The following is a 22024-nucleotide window of genomic DNA, read 5'->3' on the forward strand; positions in this document are numbered from 1 at the left end:
AGCGGCAGAGATGGGAAAATAATGACTGTGGCATTGTGGGTAATTAGCAGGTATAGCACCTATGGAGGATTGGGAATATAATGATGTGAGAAAGAGACAGAGAAAAGGGAGAATGAGGTGAAAAATGTGTGTAAGCCTAACAAGAAGCAGGAAACTAGGTGTGTGTGTGTGTGAGAGTGTGAGAGAGAGAGAGAGAGAGAGAGAGAGAGAGAGAGAGAGAGAGAGAGAGAGAGAGAGAGAGAGAGAGAGAGAGAGAGAGAGAGGATGAAATCTATGAGAAGGTGTGTTATTTGACTTTGCAATGAGGGAATATACAGCGTGTGGAGGGTGAGTAAATGACATGGAGAAAGAACGATGAAGAAAGAGAAGCAAAACTACAGTGTGTATGCTATCCCACGTGCAGATAAGCATGTGCGGACTGTATACAATAAAATAGCCTGACCTTGGTAGGGTCACTCTGCTCTGACAATATTTGCCAGGGCATTGTTTCAAATCAATAACTCATTAACAAAGTACAAAGGAAGTTGCTGTGGGTTTGTGAGATTCTTTATTAGAAAAGAGTGTCTGCGGGCCAGTGAGGTCATCGCCGTGACATCTCAGCTAGCCTCTCGATGCCGCCCCGATTGTCAGGTGAAATTACTGCGAGTCATTAATTGACATAAGGCAAAGGAGAGCGGGCAGGCAGACAAGGCTGTGTTTGTTCCAGGATGACCCCTAGGGCTGTGTGCATAAGTGTGTACCTGGGTGTGTGTCTGTATGTCTTTATTTGGACCAGGCTGTATTTACAGCAGGCTTGTGTGCACAGAGAGGGAGAGAGAGGGGAAGAGCAAGAGAAAGAGTGGGAGACTGAGGGCACGGAGCTTGGTGGGTGAGGAGGTGCGAGGGAGGGCAGGATGGAAGTGTTTGATGGTTGACCTGACTGGAAGATTGGGAGCAGGGATCTGAGACCGGCAATGCAGGTTCTGCCTTGGTCAAACACACAGCTGCACACAAATGTGTGCATGAACAGATGTTCTGTGCTACAGAAGACATATGTGCAGAATATGCTCTCACAGAAAAACAAGACCAAAATCCAACTAAAACTATTCCTCTTTTAGACTTTCAGATGACTTATCTAAATACTCTTAAAACAGACACCTCTGCCTGGATGTTAGTCTGTAAAAAGGACATTTAATTGACTTGATTTGTCAAAGATTTTAGTCAGCTTCTGAGGCATTAATCATGTATGAATCAAACATTCACTTAATTTTAGCTTTTTGTTTGCATTGCTAAGACATTAAATGAAGATGCTGCAAAAACTTGGTTGGACAGACTATGTGGGAGTCCTACAATAAGACAACTAAAACACATGTACATAAATCCTTTGTACAAACATATTTGGGCAGCCAGAGGCCAAAAAGAGAAAAAAAAGAGAGAAAGAAGTGAAAATAAAATTGCATCTAGCCAATCTGTTCTCTGCAGCAAGCTGGTGATATGCCATCTAGTCCTGGTCACTGAACTCTCCTCTGACCAGGTTCAAAGGTTAATCAAGTTTCTACCTGTCCTTGGAAATACTGAGCCAAACTTCTTGTCAAAACTGTAGGTCAAAAGTCAATTAACTGCCTGTATAACTGCTTGTGGGTCACAGGTTGGGGGAAATGGGTGAGGGTGACAAAAAGCAAAACTCCAGTCAGCGATGTCATGTAGAATCATCAACGTTTCTAATATCTGATGTGTGCTTTGTTAAGTATGTTTATGTGCCAAAATGATTTTTTATTGAATCCACAAGTCCATTTGTATAAAGTTCTGAACAATGGAACAGAAACACTATGTGCTTAAAAGAGAGGAAGTGCCTTAGTGGACAAACACAGCTGGGATTCAAAGGTTTGGCCTGCACTAAATCATTGAAGCAACAAACCTTAGGAAAACTTCAACGGTACTGTGAAAAAATATACATGCTGGTTAGGCTACAGCTGCAATCAAGAAAAAAGCAGCCAACAAGGGTCTGATTTTGCATGCATCTGAAATAAAGACAATGTTCTAAAAAAATGCATGGCTCTAATTTAAAAAAAAAAATAATAAACAGGCCATAGCTGACGTACAAAGAAACCAAATAAAAATATGTGGTTCATTAACTCTGGAACAAGAACCACCTCACTAAATATTTTTTCAAGCATTCCTTCACTTTCAAGACATTACAAAGACTACCGCAAATGGATTTGGTCTGTTTGCAGTTTGTGTTTTTATGAAAAAACACAGACAAAAAAAAACCCAAAACAAAAAAAAAAAAAATAAAAACAAAAAAAAACTGAAAAACAACAATCTTATTTTATGTTTAAATGAAAAATATCCAAAATAAGTTCCATTGTGGAAAAAATCAAAAGGAAGGATCCCTAAAGACAAAATTCAAAGGGGGGAGATGTAATTTTCTCACCAACATAACCTCAAATCCCAATATGGTTATTATGTTTATAAAACATGTTGATACCTACGGTAATATTTGCAGTTTACTTCCTTCTCACACATAAATATATGTAATACCACTGTTTGTGAAAATGTTTCAACAATGTTTGAATGCATTAAGTATTAAGATTTACACTGGGTAAAAAATTGGTTTTGATGTCATTATTAGATTTTGCTTCAGAAATAGAACAGAATGCAAGTAGCCACCAGCATTTGCTCTTAGTCAACTGTTCAGTTTCTTAAAATTTTATAAAATTTGAAATCCAAGTAGTATTTAAGCACATCAATCTTTACTTCAAAGTCAAACTTTTTTTTTTGGCTGTTTGAGCTTATTTGGACAATACTGCTATTTTTTTGTATTTGTCTTTCTATCAACTGATATAAAAAAGCATCTTCTGAGTACCACTTTAATTTCGGTGATGCAATAACAGTGAATATAGCTAGCATTAAAAAAAACATAGCAAAAAATGTCAAGCAGCTCCTTCAGATCGGAAGAGTGTTTTTTGTTTTAATCTAATTTGTCTGCGAGTCTTTGGATAATTACCAAAATGAAAAAAAGACAAATTTTTGTAAAAAGAGAAAATTATTACAGTCATTTACAAAACTAAGTGACGCTTAAAGAAGGGCGATGCTCTGTTTTTTGTTTTTTTTGGTCCTCTTTGCTCGCCTTTCCCCCCTTCTTCTTTCCTGGGCCTACTGGCCTAATCCCAGCCAGCCAGCCTTGGGTGAAGTCTTTGGAAGCTTCTTAAGCCCATGAATGTGCCTTTTGTTCCTGCCATTCCTCCGCTTGGCTGACAGAAAATAGCTAACTGGATTACTGCTAAAATTCAGAGTAAAGTGAACTCCCAAACTTCTGTATGGCTAAGTGCTAAGACAGTGCTCCCACCCCCCTCCCCACCGCATTACTCCTCACTATCCTCATCAGCATCCCTCCTGATCAGACTTTCTATCCCTTCATGCCTCCCTCTTTCTCCTCCTCCTTCGCTATTATCCCTCTAAACATGGGCCGGTGCTGTGGGGATCTGGAGGAGAAGAGAGGCGAGCGATTAGATGAGGTTGAGAGGTTGCACACTATGAACCCGGGGCTAAAAAGTAAGAATCCTAAAAGCGGTTAAGAGCTTATTAATGTGTGTATGGAAGCGTATTAATCAACTCAACTCTATCAGTGGGTTGCTGTGTGTTTGTGTGTGCAAGAGCACCGATCTTTGTTCGTTGGTAGAAATACACATTTTTTAGGAGGTCCTGGATAATTAGGCAAAAAAGCTAAAACCATCTGCATTTTTGTACTGGATTATATACAACTATATTATGAGGGGTACAGGTACATTGTCTTCAGGTTTATACATATGCATGCTTTGGAATGGCATTGGGCAGGTGGTCCAGCAGCTCAACAGGAGTTGAAATCTGATATTTGGTGAATGAAAAAGGTTGGTGAGGGAGTAAGTCTTGGTGAGGCACATTTAAAAAAAAAAGAAGATGAAAACAGACATCCTTAAGAGGTTTGATTTAATCCCCCAGTCACACAGACTAAGCAAACTGAAGCAGAAATACAAGCACAGAGCCTGTGTGTGTGCACATTTGTACTCATTGTGAGTGTATGTAAGGATGTGGCAGCTTACTCCAGGGCAGTGGCAGGAAGAACAGTAAAATAGTGAAAAAGGAGGCGTAGTGAAAAGAAAAAGACAAGGTCATACTCACAATTATCTTTCACACATTTGGGTCAAAAGTCAAAACTCAAGCGGTTACAACAAAAAGCAGTCATGCTCACTCATTAGTCTTTATCTCAAGTCCTGATACCACCATTTAGTGTATTCTGTCAAATGCATCACAAGTGAACATTTTCGTTGGTTTTATTTTACTCTTTTTTAGCTATAAAATAAGGACAAAAAACATAAACAGGCCCAAAAAAATCCAGAGTCTGACTGAGAGCAAGAGAATGAAGACAATGAGCCTGCGGAACCACACAGTCAAATGAATGCATCACAATGGTTTTATTACTGTATTTACTCCCTCTCCATCCATACCAGCTACCTACAATATGGAGCGTAGTTTAACTATATGTCCATGCATGTTAAATACCTATTATAAGATGAATGCTACCACGATATTATTTAAGTAAACAAAACCTCAACATAATTAAGGAGTTAGCCAACAGGGACATTAAGATCCCCACTAAATGCATTTGGGTTATGTGTTCCCCATGACAACAATGGCAAAAACATACCCAAATAATTATATCCAAAAAATTGTACTGCAATATCCAATTGCAGTACAATTATATTCTCAAGGAGGCCACTAAAAGTTAGTACACAGTGCTAACAGAAGCAGAAATCTCAATGCTGCTATCAAACCAATGGTCAAGACGTCATTATTAACACACAAAATTCATGTCTGACATAAGCTTTGCTGTAATTTTTGAGTTATTTGGAACTTCCCACTTTGCTGTGTACCTCATTTTAGTAGAGAGCAGGAACTGATGCCTCAATCAGACAAAGTTTTTGGGAAAATCCCTCTTGATACAGACGCAGTAAACAGACATTCCCCCCTGATGTGGGTACATTCTTGAGAAAAATACAGTTTAACCAGACACTGCAAAGATGCTGTGATGTCAGAATCAGAAATCCTGTGGGTTAATACACACTAGAACCCACCATTTTGACTTGTTTACTTGCAACTTCGGCATAGCTGAACTTGGACTACAAAATCTGTGCGAGGAAAAAAATGGCAAATTCACAAACCTGATTAACTGGAAGTCATGACCTTTTTCAGCAGTTACACAGAAAATGTTGTGACATCATAGCCAAGAAAATGTTATAGCAAATAGAGAAAAATGAACAGACTGAAAAATATACCCCAGAAAGAATATAAAGATGGCTATGCAGCACTGGGAAGAAATACATTTATTCTGAAGGAATTATTAAATAAATATTTAGGACTGGTATATTGAATAAACATCCAAACAATTTTACGAAGAACTAATGCTTGCCACATCAGGTAGGAGTTGCAATAGACTTAACTTTCGTTAGCTCAATGAGTGCATAACCTCTGCAGCTAGAAACACAGCTAAATTTAGTGAATGTTAATGAAATGTGAGGTCTCTCCCATGATTTGTAAGGGCAAATTAAGTAAAGTCTGCCTCAGCTGTCAAAACAATCTTTTGACCAAAACTAAGATTATTTCAAACAAAGAATAATGTTGTCATTTTTGCTGTATTGCTTCGGTCCTACAACTAAAACATGAGGCAAAAGTGAGAAAGACACTACAGAGTATAGTAAATCCAGGGTTGTGTAACATAATGATCGTATGTCACAAACCTAATGTCAGATACTGTGAAGCTAATTCCTCATGTAAGAAATATGTAAAGAGGTGTGATGGAATAAGACACCACTGAAGCTAATTATGCCTTATTAAAGTGTGCATAAAGGTACTGATGGAGGGGTGAGAAAGAAGAAGTGTGCACTGACAGCTCACACATTGCCTGTTAGTCCCACAGCAAACCTAACTCCTGTCAAAAATCAGAGTGACACTTTTCACACACATGCAAGCATACACTATCACTGTATACATTTTCTGAAATTCATTACTCTAAAGCAGCGCTTCTCAATTCCAGTCCTCAGGCCCCCCTGCTCTGCATGTTTTAGATGTAGCTCTATTACAGAGCAACTGATTCAAATGCTTGCATGGCCATCAAGTGTTGCAGAAGCCTGTTAATCACCCACATATTCAATCCAGGTGTGTGGCAGACGGAAACGCTGCTCTAAAGTCATGGCCATGAAGCAAAGTTAGATAAATATAGTTCACTCTTCTTGTGAAAAAGGCTGGGTGTGGAAACAATGTTTTAAACATTTACTTAAAAGAACTATTTTAATAAACTTAAAATTGAATGGGATGTAACACAAGATGTCGTTGAATGGGATAACCTTGCTTTCACTGTTCATCACATTTATTTTGACAAAGAAACTAGATTTATGAGTCATTTCCTTTGTTGGACCACAAGGTAAACTGGCTGAGCTAGGTGCTTTAAGCAATGTGTGTGCGCGTGTGTGGGTGTGTGTGTGTGTGTGCCCATGGTTAGAGTGTAGCTGATAAGAGTGTTACAGTGTATTTGCAGAGTGTGTGTTTTGAAGATAAAAATCCCAGTGGTCAACAAGAGTGTCGGGCCAGAGATTCACTGACCAGCCCTTCATCTGAAGGAGAAAAAAGGGAGGGGACGAGGGAGAGAGGGAGGTAGCCATGTGGTTAACACTTGCTCACTGAGAGGCGACTGGAGCACAGCCAACCTCTTCACACACAGGCTGACCACACAAGAGCCTCTCTTTCTCCCTCTGCTTTCCATCCTCCCTTCATCCCTAGTCACCTAACAAATCCTTGCCTTGCTACTTCAGCAAGCTCAGTCGCCATCCGCACATTTTTACCACTTTTCTGTTATCAAAATTTGTCCAATTCCCCTTCCCCATTTTCTTATGTTCTTCTCCTCTACTTCCGTCTACAACCCTGGAACAGTCTGTCTGTCTAGATCCCCCATCGCGCATGATTTTGACAAACATCTACCACTCTCTCCTCTTCTCCCAGTCCAAAATTTCCTTCCTCTCATCTTTGTCAGCATGAATATGGTTTAATCGCTCCTACTCACCCGTATAGGGATACGCTCAGTCTCAGTCTCTTTCTGTGGGTTGCGATATTTCTCATAAAATTCCCTCTTCTTTTTGCTCTCCTGTTCATCTTTGCGCTCCCTCTTTTCGGCAGGTTCATCCGAGGGTTCGGCAGGAGAGTTAATGGGGGAGTCCTTTGCTGGCTTCTCCACCTCCAAGTAGTTCTCGTTTGGGTTGAGCACCATCACACCGTAGTCCTCCTAAAACATATCCAGCACAAAGTTGTGTATAAAATCAGAAATCAGTCACTTTAACTGATTAAGACTTTCACTATCGAGTTTGCTTGAAATGCACCAAAAAACATCTAGCAGTTGAACGGTTTTGAAATCAACGCAAAATCCAGTCATTCTGACAAGTGAACAAAGCACAACTATGCAGTAACTGGGTTGCATTAACAAAAACACTCTTAAAAGTGGCCACTGTTACTGAAAGAAATGAAGTTGGAGAGAGCAAACTGATGTAAAATTCTATTTAAAAGGGACTAATATTCTAGACTTGTGAACACATATTGTTTAATGTGAGCTGTCAGATAGAAAGGAGAAGCGATACTTTCAGCAGGTAACAGGAAGGCCCATATATCACAGTTATTATTTAGCATTTGAAACCTTTATCATCTGTCATGAACCATGCTGGATTTTGAAGTGCTGTTAGCCTCCAGGAAATCTACAAACTAGGGTTAAGACTGCATGGAGAATGCTTCTTTACACTGTAAGTACCAGAGAAGGGTCCTATTTTAACATTTCTACCTTTGGAGCCCAGAGACGGGTCGACTGACCTGAAGGATTTTAGCTAAAAAGCTAGCATCCTATAAGCAGTTTTGCATGATTTTCCACTCCTCCTTTCTGGCCTGACGGTCAATGGCCACGTTTACAATTGAAGAAGGGATGCTAATTTGAGCCATCAGAATCGTCAGTTTGGACTCAGGTCTTTTGACCCTCTTTCGGGACTTCAGGGGAGAGGTCGAAACCCTGGTACTCCCAGTTAAGTTAGCCTCCAGGAAATCTACAAACTAGGGTTAAGACTGTATGGAGAATGCTTCTTTAGCAATACCAGCTGAGCTATTTGCTTGTACAAGACACCAGAGGCAACTTAAAATATATAGTCAGATTAATTTTGTCTATTTTCTTATAAGATAAAACTCTTTTACACTGAATCCTCTTTACACACATTAAAATTAGTTTTAGCAAGTCAAAGTTTAATAGTACTGGAAATTGAACACCTCAACATACATTTGTTTTGCTGACCTTTTTACCATTAAAATGTTTAATGAGGCAAAATTATAAAAAAAGGTGCTGAAAATGTTTATATATAATATATACTGTGTTTAACTTTTCACACTTTTTAATAGATATGTGAGTCAGATCAGAAACTATTAAGCACCAACTGAAAGCTTGACATTTGGCTACAGTTGCTTTGCCTTACTTTGTCAAATGAACAAACTTTGGTCATAATTTCATTTTTTAAAAATCACAAAATTATATATATATTAAAAAAAAAACATAATAGCTGTATGCTCTTTAAAGCTCATCCACAGCATATCAGCTTATCTCTGATTCATGGTCTTTGTGTTTAATAAAGAGCTCAGCATTGGCCATTTGTGAGCAAATATCATTACAACACTTTAAAGGCACAGCTTCTTGGATAACTGTGGGGAAAGATGTGAATCAAGGCTGAAAGAAAGGGCAGTGAATGAGATAAAGGAGAGTGTGTCACTGGAGGGACAAGCTTGAGAAGTAACTGGGGGATTGGAATTCAGCAGTGGTAGTTTCAGTCAGTGAGTAGCATTTAGTGACTTCCAAAGGCCATGTGTCACTTAATATCAAACCCAATCAATACTACCATCACACAATGAGGGTTTGCAAAGAACATATCTTTCTGTAGCTGCTTGTGTTTCTTTGTGCATAGCTTAAAATTTTATTATTCAGCATTTCTGATCATTTAACAACAACCCTTTAAAATATAAAAAAGAAAAGAGTGCTGGATGATAATGTCCGCACAGAGAGAGAAATTAGGAAAAAAATACAAAAGCATTTTTCAGGAAATGAAGAAAAAAGTGTATGGAGGGACAAAAAAAGGTCAATCTACTAAAGTCAAATGACTTTTTCAACTTTGAACCTGTTTTAATTAACTCTGTTTATTATCCCAAGTCCTTTGTTTAAAGGAGGAAATAGATGGATTCCTGTTTCACTTTGACTGTCCTTTCTACACAGAAGCCCTAGTGTAAATACACATAACCACACAAACACACCAGAAAATTCAATAATGATGGCTGTCTGCCAAAATCATTTCAACACAGACAATTCAAATTAAACATACACTAGGATTAAGTAAGGAACAAGCAACAACTAGAAGACCTTTAGGAGATACATTTCAGCTTCCTTTGCAAATCTCCAACGGACACAGTGTCGTCTCATGGCAGCACGTCTCCTCTTCCTTAATAAGTGTTAACACAATGTGCTTGTCTTCCTTTGACGCAGCATGTGTGTGTGTCCCTCCTGTGCCGACTGACATCAAACCTGCCACACACCCTGTCCCTTAGCACCTGCCGTATGTTGACAATGGCAAAATGGCTCAAACGGCAAAATGACACGTTCTCACTTATTAATATTGAAGAAATTTGCCCGGTTCTCACTTCCTGTCAGTCCGAAAATTCCTTTCTTGATAGTTGTTTGTAACGTTAAAGGTTAACGTCTATTAAATTGCCTTTAAAATATAACAATTTTAATTGAAAACAAAAGTGCAATGTTTCTACTTACAAATTATGAAATATTGCAATTTATTAAAAAAAAAAATATTTTTTAGTAAACTTATTGGTTTTATACTACATAACAATTTGACCCTTTTGCAACAGTTTTAAAGTATGAAGATATTTTAACAGATTATGGTATTTATTCATCCAAATGTTTTCAGATTAACCTTAAAACTTACATGTATAATAATTATAGTGCTTGCAAAGCAGCAGTGAACAGGATGTATTAGACCGACAAGTTAAATCCAACATCACAGAGATATATACACACGACTACTGAAGTTTGAAGACATCAGCATAGCTAGACAAAAAAAAATTACTGGAAGATGATGGGAAGAGTGAAGGATTGAAAAATGGGGAGAGAAATTAAGTTATAGATAAATTAATAAAGCAAAGATAATGAGAGAAAAGAGATACAGCCTGTACACAATAGCTTTGTGCCACTGCCCACTGGTGGTGGTCTGATAAAATAACTGACAAAACCAGCTAAACCAGTTTAAAGCTTTTAATCTGTAAACACTGAAGTAGCGCTTTCTAAGAGATACCAACACAATTGTTTGTATGTACTGCATCATTGAGAAAACAAAATAAGAAAAGAAAAATCAACATCTTGTGAAATGATGGCAAAAAACATAATTCATATACAAAATAAACAAGTAAAAATATAAATCACCCAATCTTTGTTAGAGATGTTTTATGGGGTGAGTCGTATGTCATGGGTTCTCAGTAAATAGTTTTCCTTTACCTTCATCCTGGCTTGCAAAGGGCAGAAGTTAATAGTTTAGATCAACGATCCTCGTGTTCTGATATGAACCCTGTGTCCCTTAAACATGTTTAGTCTTAGTCTGACCCTTAACTTTCTCTTTCCTTAAGCACACTAAAGCCAACATCAGGACCTCGGCTTCCAGCCATTAGCTAGTCTTTAGGTTATGGCCTATAGCCCTTCCTTTAGAGACACAAATACACATAATAAACCTAACAGTGCTAACCCTTTCAGCTGGCCAGTCACCCATGAGAAGATTGCTGTAAAGAAGACCAGCAGCATTAGAGTGCTTTATTTGGAGGAGCAGGGCTGTCAGGTTCATCTATGTGTCGGAAGCCATCATTCATTTGAACACTGGGAGGACTGCGTTGGAATCAGGAAATCCCAGATGTCTGTGTCCACTCACTTTCTACTTCTATTCTTCGAATCAATCACTCTGGAACTTGCCTGTTTTTGTCTGTGCAAACTTACAACAGATTAGGGCAATTTTATTTAGCATAAAAAAATATAGTTTTGGTATTAATATCATTAATGCTTTGTGATTTTCCAATATGATATAAAAAGCTTCTTTTTTTCCCCCATCCTCTTCACACAAAGCCTTTGTCCAATATCTTAATCTGCACATTTGCTTCTTCCAACAAATAGGTCTGTCGTACAACCATCTTTAGTTTGGTCTCTCTGTCTTGGTGGCTCTATCTCACTGTTAACCCCCCACACCCCACCACCTTCCACACACACAAACAAAAATCTGATCTTTTGTTTTGTGATGTGCTGTCAAAGTGTGAATCCCACACAGACTGCCCATAGCCATCTTTGGGTCAACATGCTTTTTTTTTTGACATGTCAAAATCTCTCACACACATTGCTAGCTTTGCTAACACCTCTTTTGTCCCTTATACACACTGTGTTAGATAAAATAGACACGCACAATCCTCTAGCTGTAGGTCAATCTTGTCTTTCTGCTGTAGTGTGCAGGCTAAGTCCCTTCCCATGCCCTATGGGTGCCCCTGTGCCACTACCATACTGAGTCTCTGCCCTGGGGCCAGCGGTCAAGAGGGTCACCCCGGCCCCCTCTGAGGGGGGAACAACCCGACCCTCGCCACCGTGCTCTGGACGCTCCTTAGCTCTCTTTTGTCGGCCTGTCCTCACACTTAGATGGCACAACAAAGACCGCTGCTGCTACGGAAACTAGGGCTTGTCTCGTCAAATTATGAAACCCGTCGCTGGTCATCTCCTTCTATGAAAAAAATTTAAAAGAAAAAAAATATGAAATTGGAGTTAATCTAATAAAAGTGCCACATTTCTTTAGATTTTTTTCAAATTAACTGATAGACATAAAATATTAGTGTTAAATATCCTGGCTTTGATTGCAATATCAGCTACAATCTAAAACAGCCCTGCTGTCTCTACTGGTCTTTTATTTTGTTAAGATATGTGTTTGTGCACCTCTGGGTATCCACATCTTGGTAAGCACACAAGTACAAGTGAAGGTAAATAAGATGTCCCTTTAAGACAGCAGCACCTCTATTTTTCCAGTCGTGTTGTAATGAAGTGAAATGTGTCTAATGTGCCGGAGCGGGGGACAGAGCCGGCTACACTGAGAGGGTGTTTCATCTGTGTGCGTGGAGCTCCAGGACGCTTTGATGTGAGAGCTCTCATGTAGTGAAGCAGGGATCCGGGCACAAGGAAAAGGACATCACTTGACAGGTACAAAGCATGGCTGATAGCGGTCACGGGTGCATGGAGTGAGGAAAGTGGATGGTATGGTTAGGTGAATTGGAGGTTGTATGTGTTATGTCAGTATTGCTTGCTGAATAAAAAAAGAACATAAATGTTCTTTTATTCACCTTTTGCACTTCTATCAAAAAACATTTATACATGTGTGTTCATGCATTTATATTTTAAGGATACTTGCTCAATAAATTAGGAATAGGAACGAGCTCTCAGGCTCTCATATTTTCTTGTCAGGAGACGAGATAAGTAAAGAGACATGTCCTGTTACTCTGCTCCCTTGTCTCAACAATATCATGGTCCCAGTTAGCTTAACATATTTGCAGAAAGAAATAATAAGCAAAAAGTAATATCGTCTATAAAATAAATATAACTGAAACATTTTCTTCATTTAAATCTTTACAGGTTGAAATTATTCAGATCATCATTTACGTTTGATTCGTAATTCACAAATTTCTTATCCCTACAGGTACAAAGATAATGTAAGACAGTTCAATTTCTGTCAATGTCAATTGCCATGTGACATAATGGGAAAGACAAGAAAACATGGTATTCAAGTGAGGAAGATCTGTGTTCAGGAAATGAGAATGGATGAGGAACCAAAGGGTGGTAAAGGAGGTTCAGATATCTCCAAATATTCCTATAGCACAATAGTAAAACTTTTAGGAATTGTTCACATCTTAATTGGGTCACCAAACAAATTGGTACAGAGAAAATTAATGGACCACCTAATAAATGTTTTGTTTCTCTAATTCTATTATTTTTAAGTATTCATTTGGGTGGTTTATTTCATAAAGTAATCACAACAGAGTCTATTCAACCATGTACCAACATATTAAATGCTCAAAATAATAAAAATGCAGTGTTTTAAGAATTCAAACACACACAAAAAAAGATAATCTTTACTTTTGAAAAAAAATGCAAATGTTTTAACTTAGACTGGTGCTATATTATCCACCAGTCTTTGGCATTGCTCTTGGGTTCAGGTGATTCCCTAATTTGAACTTAACTGAGATGATTTTGTGCTTGAAGTTGGATTTCAACAGATACTGGAATAGAAGTGCTCTACGAGATGTAGGGATGCTGATTTCAGAAAATAATTTCCATTGATCTCTTCATTGTTTTCCCAAGAACCTCCCTTTTCCTAAAATACTTTTAAAAATTAGAAAGCAAGCGTACATGCAAGACAGACGAGGCAGATGTGTGTTGATGATCAGTAGTTAGGATAAAGGTACAACAAAATAGCTACTGGCTTAAACTTTCCAATATTTACAGTCAGAACCATAACTTAAAGGTTTAAAACAACTAAAACAGCAAAGAATGAGATTGTACTGATTTTTATATTCCCAGAGTGCACAGGGCAGAGAGGTAAGAGAGGTGAAAAAGATGAGTGGCATCTTGAAGTACCTACTAGAATAATTTATTTTAAGGCCTTATAACTCAGGTTTACTAGGGATATTAGTATTTTTAGGGAGCACTGTATGCTAAGCGAACAAAAAATAATTTTCTTTAGGAAAATGACAAAGATATTAAATGTTTACAACTGTTAAGCAAAAACCACAGACTCTTAATAAAAGAGATGTAATGCAACTGAGGGAGAAAGTAAATACAGTAATCACAAACGCACACTCTTGTTCTATTTCCCTCTCTGTCAGGGCCACCCTGCTCTGTGTGACCTCGTCTGTCTCAGCCTCTGTGTGAGCTAACTTTCCATGCAGGGCCCCTTTATCCAACTGGATTCCCTTCCTTTTCTCTACCTCTCTCTTTTCCCCACGCCTGTCTCCCTGAGGCCGAGATACCACACACTTCGCACAGTACTGTCAGATTAAGTCACGGTGCCCCCTTCTCTCATTTTCACACAGCACCAGTTCGAGACCCCCCATAATCACAAAACACACAGTTTTGTTAGACGGAGAGCGCACAGAAGTGGGAGCGAACTTACTGTACTACGGGGGTTATGAAAAAGACGTGTGGATTTCAGAGGTGATGTGAGAGGAGATGAGACAGGATTGTCATCAGCCTGTCAGCCAAAATCAATCATCCTCTTGATAACTAGCTATAGCTACAGGGCCATGCAAGTACTTGAAGTCGGGATCTAAATGTGATTTTACAGCAAGATCATAGATGAAAATGACAACATTACGCAGTGTGAGGTACACCTACAGTCAGAGAAGTACACATCCAGTTTTCTCCACAATCATTTGCAACACTATGAAGATTTTAAAAATGCCTTAAAACTACTGTTTTGGAAATTTTGTAAGGTGAACATGTCAGACCTTTAAAGTTCTCCAAGAGTGAAATTCTATCTTTTTTTGTTTTACTTCCTTGTTATCGTCATTATTGTGTGTAATAAGAATGTTTAGATGGCCTAATTTGTCACAGTTTTAGTACTTTTAAACTTTTGAATTACTACTCTGACTGTAAACGTGACGATGTTAAGCTACCAGATAATTTTTCTAGTCATCCCCTAACAAATGAAGATCAAAACATACCAGCCTTATAGAAAGTCATGTTATCTTGCATTCCCCCCTTGTGAAAAGCAGCAAGGAGAAACAAAACTCCATGATAATAGGCATAAGCTGATAACTGTTCTAATGGTATATTGCAGTCTTAAAAGCGTGCCTTCTTAAAAAAAATAAAGTTGTTGGGTATTACTATTGAGTTTAAAGTATTTCTAATGAGATCCCAGAAAAAGAGTGCAATAATGCCCCTCCCCCACTTGTTGCAGCACACTCAGCCTGCTGTATAAAGCTTCTGTCCCTCGGTCTCATGGTATGAAAACTAAAGCACCATGCAACACTTATTTATGTAATGCTGTTCTAAAGCTACAGAGAGAAGGTGTGAGAGGCAGGCTACCTTAGCAGATAGCCCAACTAATTACCAAGCAAATGTCAGATTCTTAATAGTCAAAAGGATCAATATTTTTGATATTTAGAAAAACAACTGACTAAACTAAGAGGTGTGTGTTTCATAATTTTATGCAAGTTTATACATCAAAACAAATAAATAAAGTCCAATAAACAAAATAACTGCTACATGTAACATTATTATAACCACTATAGTGAGTCTGAATATTTTAGCAACAATAGGAACAATAAGAACATACAGTATATTGTGTTCATACATATAAAACAGATGCTACAGTAAATCTAAAAAGGTAAACATAAAAAGCTAATTAATTACATAATAGGCCAATGATTAACACAGATCACTAAAGTAAAAAAAAAACAATTTGCTAACAAGGGTTTTACTCTGAAATAAATACATATACTCAAGTTAAAAAGGCAATTTGTTAGGGAAATTTTACAATATGCACTTATGTTACTGCAATAAATTACGTATTTATTTCAGGACTTTTTACACATTTTACAAATATTTTTAAAAATAAGTCCTCTTTGTTAACATAGGTATACAATAAACAGGAGTTTATTTTATACCTTTTTATTCTGAACAGTTCATCCTCTGTATTGATTTGTCTGGCATGAAATAAGACTGCACATATGATTACATTTTCTAAATTCATCTTTTCATTTCAACATCAAAGACACTTTTTTGTTGTGCTTGATCTAAAATAATCATACACTAATTTGGCCTGAGTAAATAACTGTGCAGTAATGATTATGTTTTCCCTTGATCTTAATGAGCATAAACAGCTTGGGTCAGAATAAGAAACTAACCTTTTGAGCTAGTCAAGTCATTGAGTCTGCAATGAGAAGTAGAGTTTTTAACCTTGGCTCGGATGCCTGAGCTCATTTGGCTAGTGTTTATATGTGGAGCTGAATATTTATAAATGGGTTCAAAGTGGAGCAGTGGGGTGGAGGAAGTGAAAAGAGTCGTACGCCGTCTGATCTCTCATGCCTTTGCTTCTCTTTGTGCCTATATTTACATTTATTTCTCTGTTTTACTTTCTAATTCTCTCATTTTATTTCACTACTCTTGACCTGACTATTTTCAGCACATCTGTGGAGACAGGAAAACACTCATATGGAAAGCACCACGGTGAAAAGCCCAAAAAAGCCCAGTCAGTTATTTCCCCACACTTGACGCTGAGTGTATTTGTACAACTATCGATGCTCAATGGATGTTTGGAGGCTGAATGTCCAGACTGACACTGCTACTTTAATGAACACACACAAACACACGCCTGCACCCACGCACGCACACCCGCACACACATTGAAAAACACGGAGTTCGCAAGCCTGCTTCATCTGCGCCCAGCACGACACAAACAGAGGGAGGTAAGGGGCTGGGGGTGGGGGCTCTTGGATAGGGGGTGGATGTAGCATTAATCACCGTCCAGGTGGAAATTGTCAGAGCTATCGATTGTGCAAGTAAATGTTACACAAGTCATTTGTCAACTTTTTCCCTTTTCGATCCTACTTTTAACTTGTTTAGTTACATCAAAGCATGCCATTTACAACAGGAGAGTTGAGAGTTTGAATTCACAGGGCAGATCACGGATGTGTTAATAGGCTAAAAAAGCCTAAAAAGAAGATAAAATAAAGGATGATAACCAGTGAATTTATCATCCGACATATTTTAATGTTGAAGCAAATGCGTTAACCATCGGAAAGGAAATAAAGTCAGTAAAAAGAGTCCACAGTTCACCGAGGGAAAGCTACAGGGAAATAAATACAGCAGCCTTACAATGCTGCCATTACCATTTTGATTTATATATTCTATATTGTCTCCCCTAAGCATACACATGTATTTTTAATGGAGGCACAGAGAGATATAGATCATGGAATGATAGGTGCCTCCCCATTCTCCCACATAACTATTTAATGTATAAATCAGGAGAAGAGGTGAGTGGAGACGCTACAAAATAAGTGTAGACACGAGGAGGAGAAGTTGCCCTGGAGCATCCCTGTCTTCAGGGGCATATATCACTGATTAACATGGGTAAGAAAGATAAAGATTTAAATGTACAAAGAAAGGAATATGATGCTACTTTTTTTGACAAAATGAAAGCTGTTTATAAAAACTTTTGACTAAAATGAATCCATATAAAACATTGATTACAATGACAACAACAATGAATGTCATAGTACTTAAAACTAGAGCAAAGAAATCTCACCTCCTCTGACAGCTGTCCAATGTTTCTATTTTGCCATCTGGACAGGTAGTTGTTGTGCTGATACAGACATGCAAGTTGAGTGCAAGGTACATGGCTACATGTACAGACTGAGTCAGAAGGGGGTCAACGGAAAGACACATTTAGTAACTGCAGACACATGTAAGCACATATGTGCATATAAAGAAAGAGACATGTCCACAAAACAAACAAAAATAAAAAGTGTGTGTGTTCATGATAAATTATGAAGGACATCTGTCCTCTAAAACATGGGTAGTTTACCTGTGCAGCTACGTACTGTGACAGTTTCTCCAAAAACTATATTATAATGTACACTTCATAAACATCAATAAGATTTCAACTTTTGTTTAACTTTATGTCATTGTAACAGCAAACTTCAATGCATTTTATTTCAATTTTAAGTCACAGACTAACACAAAGTAAATCAATCAATCAATACGTCGTAGAACCCATTTTGTTGCAATTTCAACTGCAATGTCTAGAGATGGAAATTGTTGTTCATTCTTCTTTTCAACATATCTCATGTTCAGTCAGACTGGATGGAGAATGAACAGAAAGTTCATTCTCCATTCTGTGGAGGCTATAGAGATTTGATATTAGTGAACATACAGCGGAGAGGTCAGGGATAACATTGTGGCAAAGTTTAAGGTATGATTAGTTTATAAAACAGTATCACAACCTTTGGTGTGATACATTCTCAACTGGATTTAGGTCTGGACTTTGATTGGACAGTTCTAAGATGTGGATATGCTTTGATCATAACCATTCCTCGGTAGTTTTGGTAGTATCTTTGCGGTTGTTGTCATGCTGGAAGGTGAACCCTTGTTCAAGTAAAGTGCAGCAGTTTTTTCTTCAGCATTACCCCATCATTAGAGCTATCCATCTTCCATTAAATCTGACCAGGTTCCTAGTTCTTGCTGAAGTAAAGACTCCCTACAGAAGCCACCATTGTGTTACTCCACCTCGGAGTGCAATGTTAGATTTCTGCAAAACTCACAGAGTATATGTAGGATAAGAAGTTAATTTAATCTTACCAGACCACTTTCTATCACATGCTTGCTCTGTCCCCTACATGGTTTAAGAACAACTACAAAAGGGACATCTCACAGCTTCCTTTCAAGAAAAGCTGTTTTGTTTTCAAGACTTGTGGAGTTCATGAGGACTTAGCCTAACCATTGTGTGTTCCTCACAATTTTTGTCTCCCTTCAGTGCACCGTCTGGGATTTCTCCTATTGATCTTGATTTCTCCAGTTGAATTCCAACTGGGACAATCAGCAAACAGAAAGGGGAGTTGTGAATTATGACTTGCGTCTTATGTTGATAGCTTGGCAATGACAATGGAGGAAGTGAACGAAGCAATTCAGTCAGTGTTGGTCATGTTTCTAAGTATTGAGCAATTAAAGTCGAAGGAAGAGGAATGTATAAAATATTTTATGTCCGGCAAAGTTGATGTGGCTCTAAACCCACAGGTTGTTTACAGCACAAGTTATTTCTAGTGAGTTTCATCGAGCTGGCACATTATATATGCCAAAGCCAAACGTTACTGGGTCAAATCAGATCCAGTTGTTTTAAACTTCTAAAGCGTTCACATCCCCAGCAACCAATTGTTTCTCAATAGTAGAGGGTCCAGACCCTCTATTAAGAACAGTGAAGAACAAGAAACTGTTTTTTTGACCAGATTAATGAGGAATGGCTGTCCTGTCAAATTAGTCTTTGATTATAATGTGACAAAACATGAAAAAGTTGCAAACCACTGTATTAACTGTAGGTACAGATAATACAATCAACGTCATTTTACCGATAATCTATCATAAGTGAACAATGTAGCTGTTCTACAGATTAATCTTACTAAACATCATAGAATCTCTGCAATGACGTTGGACCACAGGTCAAAGAGAAGTCACTTCACCTTTGCCCTGTTATTGTGACCTAGAAGGGACAACCAGAGATGGAGCTGGTGGTGATGCTGATGTTGCTGGCTATTGCTATGTGGCACAATTTGGTATTTCATGAGAGGCGTGAGACAGTTTTCCAACATCATGTATAAATTATTAATTTCTATTTGGAAACGTGACAGGTCAGAAAACGGAGGACCAGAAAACCCCCGTATTTACTCACAGAACCACAAACACACGGACGCTGCAACTGTCCGAAAGTTTGACCTCTCTCTAAGTGGAGGTGCACCACAGGTCTGTGAGTCAGGGGAGGTCGCTACAGCCAATCACAAGCTGTGTTTGAGGTGTGAAGGGTAAACACTATGACTGGTCTGTCCTGCCATTTACTCTGCTTATTTTCACAGCGTGTAACCCGGAGAAGAGGTGGCAGAGCATATAGCATATCTGTGTGTGAGAGAGTGTGCTTGTAAGTCTGTGTTCAAGCACATTTTCCATTGTGTCATTACCACATGGCGGGGTTCATGCTTCACAGCACACACATGGAGCTGCATGTTGTAATCCCCTTCATCCTCTCACCATACACGTGGTGGAATCCACGCTTTGGCAACTAAGGAAACCAAGCATGTAGCACCAGACATTTTCTTATTAACCTGACGTAGTCTTCAAAAATGGTTGAGAACAATTAACAATAGAAAATGTACACATTTTTCTCACGTGCAGCCACCCTCAATCCCGCTGCCGCCTCAAGCCTCACTAGAAGCTCTTTCAAATTTACCAATTTTTTTCAAGACCACCTGTTGTCTATTATTTTTACATACAGCTTTTCTCATAAATCATAACACTGGGTAATTAATCAAGCTGTCAAAACAGAGACCGGGGGTCACCTGGGGGGTCGGAGGTGGTCGCAGGGCCGATGGAGGTCAGGGTCACACCGCATTCCTCATTTTTAAGTTGGGACGGGAGTGGGGCCGGGGAAACAAAAGCGAAAGCAGATGGAAGTGCGTGTGTGTGGGGGGGGTGGCAGATGAAAAAGAGAGCTAAAGAGACACAGGGACATAGGAGAAATTGACAAAGAGAAAAAAAACTGAAAGAAGCCATCAGCTGCCTTCAGACGAAGACAGGGAAGGGGATTATAAGTGGGGAAGACATCACGTAGTTGGGGGAAAAGGGGAAAGAAAAGGCGGGAATAAAGAAAACAGAGAAGGAAAAGAGGCATGAGACAAGAACAAAAGAAATCTGCAGGACATTCCTACTGTATAGAGCTGAAATTGGCTGGAGAGAGAAGAAAGAAAACAGACGGAGGTGGGGTGGTGGCTCTTTCGATGAGAAAATAGGAAATCAGTTGTAGAAGTATGATTGTTATCTCATTCTCTTTTCTACGGTATGTGTGTATGGGTGATGAAGCGGACAGATATCTCTCTCAGAAGACCGTGAATCGGTGTCTCAGAGGGTTGAGAGTCAGTTTAGAGACAGGACTCTGGGCCTGGAGTGGAATGTCACCAACTCCGTAACATACACTGATTAGATCGCAATGATTAGACACACAAATACTGAAACCAACACCTGAGTCAACTCTTAGGCATGCACAAATTTATGACTTCTTTCAAATTACGGACATGGACATTAACCTGAACTCCGCAAACACTAAGTCCATTTATTGTTGTGTTAGGGCATTATTTTGTTTTTTTATTATAATTATGTTGTAATATGATCTAAATTATTAAAGAGGTATAACATTGTAGTCAGTTATTTTTCCTGCATGAGTAACAAAGGTGATCTGTGGCAATGATGAAAAAATGAAATAACCAAAGTGACAAAGTATACTGATGTTTATGTTGGAAAAAAAAACTATTTAAAAAGTAAATGCCACCAAACTTATACTGCTATGCTTGAGGCCCCCTCCCCTGCGTATAAGCGTGAATTCTCAGGCGTGGCTTGCTCTATCAAAAACATCAGTCTTGAATAAGGCACCAAACCATTGCGCAAAATTAGCTGTCACCCTTTCCTCAAAATCTTTGTTAATCTTGTTTCCAGTGTTTGCGGATTTATCAGCACATGCATCAATGTCAGCTCCTTGGTTACTGAGCCGCACTACTTGGTAGAAGATATAATTAAAAATGTTTGGGGTGTCGGGGGGGTGGTGGGTGGGTGAAAGGGGGATGTTGGTGCGGAGTGCGATGGGAAGACGGGGCGGAGTGGCGTCTGGGAGGAGGAAGGTGAGGTCTTCCTCTCGTCTCAAAGTTTTCCCTGGGAGCCGGTGGAAGACAAAGGCATTGATAACAGACAAACTGGCTTGGCAGTGCATCTCTTCCTCTGACTTTTCTGCTCAGTTTCTGATATCACTCAGGTCCGCGTGTGCTGCTATCTCTTTAATGACACCAGTTCCACCGATGTGGCTGCGGTCAGGAAACGGGTCTGATTGTTACCAGACACTTGACACAGAGGAAAACAACAGCCAAACGCACACCTACTGATACCATGGCCTTAACAAAAACAAGATGAACATCTAATCTGTTGAGAGATTTTAGCTCACTCTTACCTTAGAGAGAAAGACAATAACTAAGAAAAAAATAAAAATATCACAAAAGCAGAAAACACATTTGCATGTTTTTAGTCCGAGTGGAATTCAGATTTTTTTTTTTTTTAATTATCTGACCGCTTGTTTCCTGACTTAAACTAAAACTGTTTAGCATATGG

The 22024-nt window shown here is 38.7% G+C and overlaps 1 protein-coding gene across 1 annotated transcript in view; it reads right to left on the reverse strand.

Moving 5' to 3' along the window:
* Positions 1-22024, reverse strand: part of arb2a (ARB2 cotranscriptional regulator A) — a 161548-nt gene that overhangs the window by 91228 nt on the left and 48296 nt on the right. Inside the window, exon 7 of the mRNA XM_032577461.1 lies at positions 7076-7294. Within this exon, the coding sequence (XP_032433352.1) occupies positions 7076-7294 (219 nt within the window). The remainder of the gene's footprint in view (positions 1-7075; positions 7295-22024) is intronic.

Source organism: Xiphophorus hellerii, chromosome 12 (assembly GCF_003331165.1).
Source record: "Xiphophorus hellerii strain 12219 chromosome 12, Xiphophorus_hellerii-4.1, whole genome shotgun sequence".
Lineage (NCBI taxonomy): Eukaryota > Metazoa > Chordata > Actinopteri > Cyprinodontiformes > Poeciliidae > Xiphophorus > Xiphophorus hellerii.